This window comes from Priapulus caudatus, unplaced genomic scaffold (genome assembly GCF_000485595.1).
Source record: "Priapulus caudatus unplaced genomic scaffold, Priapulus_caudatus-5.0.1 Scaffold3906, whole genome shotgun sequence".
Taxonomy (NCBI): Eukaryota; Metazoa; Priapulida; class Priapulimorpha; order Priapulimorphida; family Priapulidae; genus Priapulus; species Priapulus caudatus.
Genome location: NW_014580967.1, coordinates 1 through 8601, shown reverse-complemented (window position 1 = coordinate 8601; position 8601 = coordinate 1). Strand labels below are relative to the sequence as shown.

General features: G+C 51.6%; 1 protein-coding gene across 1 annotated transcript; it reads right to left on the bottom strand.

The window, feature by feature from the left end:
- Nucleotides 1-1167: 1167 nt before the first annotated feature.
- LOC106819647 (oxaloacetate decarboxylase-like) lies at nucleotides 1168-1857 on the bottom strand. The gene is made up of 2 exons (XM_014824250.1): nucleotides 1465-1857; nucleotides 1168-1266 (listed from the first exon to the last, which is right to left on the bottom strand). The coding sequence occupies exons 1-2, from the start codon at nucleotides 1855-1857 to the stop codon at nucleotides 1168-1170; spliced, it is 492 nt and encodes a 163-aa protein (XP_014679736.1).
- Between the last annotated feature and the right edge of the window lie 6744 nt (nucleotides 1858-8601).

Below are 8601 nucleotides of genomic sequence, written 5' to 3'. Positions count from 1 at the left end.
GCAGCCAATGGTTAAACGCCCGCCCGATCAAAGACTAAGGTCGATTAACAACGAAATTCATTCACTGCCAAACAGATTAAAACAAGTTGAAAAACTGGTGTCGTATTGCCACTTCTTCGGAAGCATTCAATTTTCCCCTCCAGTAACCGCAGGTAAAGGCCCATTTGCGTGGTGAATTAGATTTTCCTCAGATAGGAGCTGCCTGAGTAAAGCGAGTTGCGCGTAACATGCTGTTGACGCTTCTAGAATTGCATAATGCTTGTCTTCGAGAGCACGTTTCTGTCCGAACATGCCAAACAAAAAAATATCGATATTATTGAGATGAGTGGCATCAAATAAAGGGACATAGCGGGCACACGTCTCTTCGCGTGTGGGACTCCAGCGCCGACGCATAATATTCAACCACTTAAGATTGAAAACTTATCGCTCGGCACTAGTCAAGTTGGTTTACCTTATAAGTGTTGACCAAAAAAGTAACCTGATGCACCGTCGAAACCTTCGCTATCAAGAAAGGCAGCCCACCGTCAGTCACCGCGACTGCACCCGCCAAGGCTATGATCGCGTAGTTTGGATTGATAATCTTTTCTTTTCTCGAGCATACGGTTTCCAATTCGCAGATCAAACCATGCCTGGGACCGAATAAAGAAACCCCATGATGGGAAGCTCACACACCTGTTCATCGTTGATCAAGGCCCACTAGTTTTTAAGTTGATGCTTGACCATGCTATTTTTCGAGCATTCGAAGTGCCCGCCGGAACGCCTGGATTCATCTGAGTTTCGAACACTTCAGTGGAAGCCGGAAAATATAAAGACCTTGAGTTGTATTATCGGTTAAGGTTTTGATAGGCGCTTACACTGAGTACTGCCCCTGGAAAGGCCGTTTTAGTTGTCGAATTCTGGTCTTCTGTCAGATACCGTCGCATATCGACCAGCTAGCCTGAACTGGCGGATACTGGCAGCAACAATCAGGGGCTTGCCATGCACGCCTGCCCAAGAAAGATTTGCAAGGCCTTGTTGCGAGAGATACCAGGCCCGTGCCGAGCGAGAATGTGAGAATCGGCTACTTCAAGCAAAGATGCTTTGTATCCAGTCCGATCATAGCGTCGTCGCCTCTTTGAAAATCGTGACTTTTAACCAGCTCGTTATGGCGCCTATGCCCTCAAGCCGTCAGACCGGTTTTGAGCCGCCTGTCACGCTGAACTTGGCCTTGAGCGTGTTGTAGCGTGCACGGGGTATGGCCAGCCATAAACCGCGGTTGATGGCGCCCTTGGCAGGCAAATGTGCACGCCCATCGAACCGAGATAATCGAGTCTTTATATATAACACCCGCCGCCTCCGGCACCGCCGAGGGATTATGGGTAATCGCAGGTTTTTGAAATAGCTTCGAGTGATGATTTTTGTCAGAAATGCCAATGAGAGGAACATGCATCGCACGCCCCGGGGCGTTCCTGCGTAAGGCCTCACTATATCGGGCAATACAGTTCTAAGCCACGACTCTTGAACCGCGCTGGTGCGCGCAGCAATGACCAGATTCGGATCCTGCCGACCTGCTACGGCCGCACGCATTTTGCCAACCCCTTCTTCGATTGATATCAGCGTGGTCTTGCCGCCAGAAGCAAAAGGCCGAGGTAGCTCGGTGTCTTCAATCGACAAAGCCGCAACGCCGGCGGTTTCGAGTTCTTCAACCGTGCGCTTGACGTTTAGCGCGTTGCCGTAACCGTGATCGGCGTCAACCAAAATCGGCAATTCGCTCGCACGGTTGATGCGATAAGCCTGTTCGGCGAATTCGCTTAAAGTCAGCACAATATGGTCCGGGTCACCAAGCACAGTCAGCGATGCTACTGAGCCAGCAAACATGCCAACTTCGAAGCCGAGTTCTTCGGCAATACGGGCTGAAATCGGGTCAAACACCGAGCCGGGATAAACGCAGCGACTGCCTATTAGTTGTGCGCGCGAAATCCGCCCGCGCCTTTTTGCCAATGCATAAATTTTTTTGATCGATCGGACGTCAAGTAATTGACAATCATACACACATTCCGTTCAATTTGAACGATATTAGTTACCCATCGATTAAACAGCGGTTTTAACTATGCCCGATGAATAATGGTTTCCCAGGCGTACTAACCGTTACCATTTCTCACTGAAATAAAGGCGCATCTGCGTGAAATGGACGATTGTGTTTGACGGGCTTATAAAATATGAGGGATAGATTGTGCAGTAAAAACTACAACGGAACTTCAAAATGATCAAAATATTTCAATAAAACTGCCCTTACGTTAATGGGCGTTAACGTATTTGCTTTCAACCAGCGTTCAAGCGGATGCCATCGGATTTCAGGCCGGAATTGAATGCCTGGACGCCGGATTACTCGGGTACTATATCTTCTCGATGGCGATACTATCGATTCGAAGATGCATCTGGGGTTTGATGATGAATCTCACAGTGTGCTCTGGGGTTACAGATCGAACACCCTGACCTGCCTCTTATTGCCAAATATCACGGAATTGTCGCTTCGACCTCGATGCAAGCTGCAAGTTCTACTTGGCTTAGTCGCGCTGATATTACCTTACGGCGACGATAACTTCAACGCCAATGCTGATATCGATACCCGCTTCGATATGAGCAACACTGAGGTTTACGGCTTTATTACGAACTGCTCGAAACTGGATCAACCTGGACGGCCGGGTTTAACGGCTCAGGCAATACGGATGCCGTCAGTCGACCATTGCGGGCACCGCGACGTCAGTGCTTACGGAGGATCTCGATTTCGTTGTAGCCGCCTGCTATACCTGGATGCCCGTATTGACTTGGGGGCGCCCCCGTTCACTGCGTTTTTTTTATCGATTCAACGCCTAAGACGCATTCAGTGCTGGCGATAGGTCAATTTCCGATGCTGTCAGTTGCATTGGATATGAATCTGACTTTGGCCTGGGTGCTCGACTCGGTATTCGCTCGCTCGATCCTCGAATTTTGAGGGAAGATGATATTGTGAGCAAGACCCTGCGAATTTCAGGGAACCTACCTAAACGTTTTTCTCTCTATCACTTTGCACGTACCGATGCATCGGGCCCAATACCAGTGGAACTTTCGCCCTCCAACTCAAACAAACTGCCAATGGCAACGCGACGAATGTGATGGTATGGCCTGAGGGGGTATGTCGTTAGCCAAAAAACTAACGCCGTATTGCGGCTTGGCCGCTCAGGGCTGTTTAAAAACGCAACCAATTTGTCGAAGTAAGCAAGCCACGTTACGCGCCAATAGAACACTCGGTTATATCCAATTGATACTATCTCGGTCGGTCGGAACGCGCACCACATTCATGTGCTGTGGTCACGTGTGAGTAATTACCAACCGAAATTTCTCGACCAACTGTGCGAGAGCGAGGTGTTCGAATTACTGGTTTCATGCGCTCGTGTTGCCTGATGCGCGATTTATCGTTCGCGTTACCGGCGTATGAGCCTGTCGCTGATGGTGAACGTGGCTGGCTTCAAAACCGTCGATAAAAAACTAAATCCAACTTATTCTCGAACGTGTCGCTGCGGAAGAGCTCGTTGCGTGCTCGTGACTTCGAAGATACACGAGAATGGCCCAAGAAAGAATAACGGTCGGACTGGAAAAACGGCCAAGCAGGCCTTGGAGCAAGTGCTTCATGCAGGGGGAACTGAGGCTGTCAGTAGCCGGGAGCGTTTGGCAGAAAAGTGTACGAGTTTACCCGACGCGAGTTTTGCCCGACGTGGAGTGAAACTCGGCAGCCTGCATAGTTTCAGAAATACGCCGACTACGTTAATCGACCACGACATTGCGCGCGCATGGTTTTGCATCTCAAAATCGGATGACTTACCTGCGCTAAAGGCAAATCCTTGCGCGATGCTATCAATGCCAATTACGGCGCGACGTCGATGGGGAGGTTATTGACAACGCTGAGATAGCCAATGGGCGATCTAGTTTATTATCAATCCCGGATGTGCTCGAAAAACACGGGGCGCACGGAAGTCAGTCGCCTAGTGGTATCTCTGTCACCGTTTGATAACGTTGTTATCAGCGTCAAACGTAGGTCGCGACATCTTCGGACTTCGATTATCAAATGAATGTTATGTACCCGAGCAAAACGCCAATATGGATATTTTTGGTCTGCGCTTCTCGTCGATGGCTTTGTTGGGACGCATCGCATTGCAAGGCGCACCGCTCAACTTGGCACCTTTGAGATAAAGGTCGCTGCATATCGAGGGCGGGTAGATGATGGATTGCAGAAGCGTTCAACCGGGCCCTGTCGCGAGTTTGGTCGATTTTTAATGCTTGCGGTGAAAACACGCCTGAGTGGTGCTAATGCTCAGAAATACCTGATTGTTGATACTTCTATCTGATGTATCCGTGCTGACGCGGGATAAAGTGAAGCAGACGGTGGAATTAGTCGGGAGGAAGGCCGCCGACAAAAAAGAGTGCGTCGTAAATCCCTGCGGTTTATGACGACTCGCTCTATTATATAACGTAACTGCCTAGGCTATCATCGGTGCCATACCAATCCAACTCGGAATACTGGAGAATAAATACATGTCCGATATGGTGCGCGCATGCGGCTGTTTTTCAAAAACGGTTTTTAGTGGCAGAAAAAAACTGGGTCGACAATGGGCGCGGACCCAGAGCCAAAGAAAACATATGACGTCGGTCCAAGCGTTGGCGCCGGTTTGCATGGCCTGGCAACCGCCCGATTATCTGGGCGAAGAAAGCATCTGGTATTAAAAATATCGCGTACTGGAGAAGGGGCACTGGCTAGGGCGGCGGTAACGCAGCGACGCAAACATCGACTATCCGTGCGTTCGAATTATATCGCATCGCCCAGGCCACCGTTATTTCTATGAGCACTTCACTAAAGACTCTGCGGAAAAGTTAAGCCACGACTTGATTACAACGTTAGGTTCACAGTCAGCGCCATCACGTTTCATCTGCGTCCAGTCCGGAGGTGCCACGCGATGCGGCGGCGCGGGCGTATAACATGCGCCTGACTGATACGCGATGGCGACACGTGGGATGTTACGCCACACCTCAAAAATGAAATTCGCATTTAAACTACGACAATTGACGCTTTCCGTATCATCGGCGCCGCCGGGCCGGCGGACGCTGCAACAGGCGTGCCGCTGGTAGATGCGCGGTCATGACGCCGGATCGCCTCGGGCTGGTATGCTCGTGCGTGCGGGACATGCAGGGCGTGCGATATCATCCAAAACGCGAAGGTCACTGGTGTCACCTCGCGAACAAGACGTCAAGTCACCGCGTTGGAAACGTCTCGTGGTCGGATCGGCGGAAAAAGCGCTTGGTTTTGCGCGTAGCGGGTCATATCCTCGCGGCTTGGCAAATGGCGGGTCTCCGTAATCTGCCTATCGAAAGTCATAAAATTGCAGGCCTTTGCTTACAGAACACTAAAACACTACCGATCAATGTCTGTCGTCTATGGGTAGTCGGCGTGAGCGCATTTTTATTATTTTCGCAATCCGGATTAAAGTCGGCATGGTGGTTTGGCGGCGGACTCGATTCTTTTATAAGTCTTACCGCGCCAGCGCGGAAAACCTGCAATGCCGTGCAGGATGCGCGCGAATCGTGCGACCGCGCAATAATAGCCCTTCTCGGCGTTGTGCGCTTGTTGGCGTCATTGGTCAGCTCATGGATATGGCGCATGGATGGCGCGGGCATTCATCTTAAAAACCTATCGATAAGCTTCTACTCTCGCATCGCTGGCTGGAAACCTATGCGGCCTTCAGAAGCGACCCCCGCTTCGGCGTGGTAGTTTCCGTGCTGTTTATATTGCAACACTCGGATGATTCCGATCAGGTCGAAGATTCTGTTGCGACCTAGAGAGAGCGTGTTTCAGAACCGGCGTTAAACATCCGATGAACGTGGCCGCTGCAGCCCCGATTCCAAGTTGCCAACGGTAGGGTGAATAGAACATGATTAGAATCAAACTGTCCTTTTGTGGCCGAACGCGACCATTACTCTGAATTTATCTTATGGTGGCTGATGCTCCGGATTGTATATCCCGTAGCTTGATGCCTCTGTCGATGAATGGCACGACGCAATTTACTATGCGCGAAATTATCTCTCGGCGATGCAGGCTGAAACCATGCATCACGCCAATTGGCTTGTCGTATGTGGATTGGGTCGTCGAACGTGGACCCATGACTCACGAAATCAATCGGTTCGCCCTGCGCATCGATGGCAATGCCAAAAGTGCTGGCAACACAAAAGCAGTGGAGGTGATCAATGGAGTGCCAAACGTTTATGCTTCGGCCGGTCGCGTTGACCGAGATCAACATCGGTTTTAGCTGGGACGGCACCCGCTCATGACGGGCTACGCCGGCTGATTCACTCGCCTCGTCATTGGATGCCGCGCACACTCCGCGCCCGAAACCGTACTCTGCGGCGCAGTTTCAAGATCTCGTCCGCGCGGCATTCATGTCGGCGGGCGTGGAAGAATCAGGCGCTATGGTCACGGTTGGTGAGGTAACCGCCCGCGACCCCAATGTCAAAGCCACCACCCCTGCAGGAACTCTACCGATGGCCTTCAGTGCCAGCGTGTCAAAAGCGTCCTGGCCGAACGTGCGCTACGATGTGGGCTCCCGTGAATGGTTTATTTGGCGTTCTTTTCCGGCTGGTTTCTATTACAAAAACTATTCATGGGCTGCCACCATTAGAACTGGGGCAAAGTACTGGCCTTCGTGGATGGAAATATGAGCCATCATCCCGCAAAGGCAGCTGGGCATGGGTACGGCCCTCACGCGAAAGCCGACCCAGATGTTTACTGATCACGCTCATGCGCCTATTGCTGATTTCGCTGGTCGTGGGATCGGGTCCTGGCGGGTTGTCGGACCGCGCACGCGGCAGCTAAAGCGGACTGGATGTAACTGTTGTCGAAGCCAGGGATAGCGGAGCTCGGGTGGGGGATTTTCTGAATATGGCCAATGGCGGATCAGAGCAAGCAACGCCTTGAGCTTAATCGGAAAACACTCGAAAAAGCCGCCGATGCGCGCGATCACGACCCGCACACTGCATTTTGGACTTTACATAACGGTACGCTGGATTATATCGAGCGTGTCACGACCATCTTGCCAGGCCGACAAAACAGTTGCCAGGCAAGCGGGGGGGTTTCTGGGACGCCGTTCGTGCGTAAAGCCAAACTGATTCTCGCAAAGGGTTGCTATGGAACGCCGACAATTGCCTTCCGGCAATAATGATCGCCCCGGCCGTCACTGACAGCTGCGGCGGGCCGCCGCTATTCTCAATCTTAGGGGGTGTTGTGGCAGGACAGGATATTGTGATCTGCCACGAATAATGACTCGACTACAAACTGCGCGCTGAGCTGCGCAATGCCGGTGCGAAGTACAGCATGCGTTGATGCTTCGCACGCGTTTGATTCCCGAAATCCGTTGGATGCGCATGATCGCGAAATAGCGGCTCGTTAATCTACATACTCGCACAGCCACCCTTACTATGTACGTGTTCGACATGGCGTCAATGCGTCCGATATTGCCGCGTCGTTCAAATAACGGCTGCGTCGGCGCATGGATTCGAATCCAGCGACCTTATCCTGGGGTCAGGTGGCTGGTCACCGCGTTGGTTAACCTGTTATCACACCGCGGTATTACACCGCGTGTGGAAAATGCGGAACAGGCCTGTTTTGTCGGTCCTGAGGAAATTCAGTTGAACCGATAACTTATGGCGGGCGTTCGGCGGCGGCCGTCTGGGAGTAACTGAGGATGTTCTTGAAGTCGGTGTGAAGCAGGCCAGGTACTCAAGCGGATAAAAGCATTGGGTATCACCATCAGGGCCAAAAAAACTCTGGCCACCCGTTAGCAGGGCTGGTTTTGGTTAAATCCGATTCGAACCACTTTACGAAGTTTCTCGTGCCCTCCAGGACGTCATCTTAAATGCTTTGTCGATCCACAGCCACGATGTCCATACCCGATGACGTTCGGACTGGCGCATCAAGAAGGGTTTGTCTTCGTCGAGCACCTCAAGCCGCTATACACACTGGGTATTGGCAACTGATGGGGGCAAGTTGCGCCGCAATATTATTGGCTCTCTGCGTTTGATGGCAAAAGCACAGGTAAAGAAAATACCGAAGATCGGCAGCAACAACTTTCCGACACGCTTATACGCCGATAATCCAAGTGCGTGGCCTTAAAAAGGTCCGCAATGTCGCATCAAGCATTTCCGCCCCTTACGTCGCCACGCGATGCACAACCTGGAACCTTGAACACGGCGCCGGCACTATGACCATGGCCGGTCTTTGGCACCGCCCCTGGTATTTTGCACGTCAAGGCGAAGGCATTAGTGAAGCGTATGTCCGAGAGGCCGAAACCACACGGCGTACGGTCGGCTTATGCGATGTCACGTCGCTGGGTAAAATTTCTATTCAAGGCCCGGATGCAACCGAGTTCCTTAATCGTATTTACAGCAACGCTTTTGCCAAATTACCCATTGGCAAGGCGCGTTACGGCATCATGTTGCGTGACGACGGTATTGTCATGGACGATGGCACCACCTGGCGTTTCTCCGAAACTGATTATTTTATGACGACAACGACGGCACACGCCGGCAAAGTCATGG

Coding starts and splice junctions, on each gene's coding strand:
- LOC106819647 (XM_014824250.1), bottom strand. CDS start 1,857: ATGTTTGCTGGCTCAGTAGCATCGCTGACTGTGCTTGGTGACCCGGAC. Junction 1,267..1,464: donor GAACTGTATTGCCCGATATA/GTGAGGCCTTAC, acceptor TTGCCTGCCAAG/GGCGCCATCAACCGCGGTTT.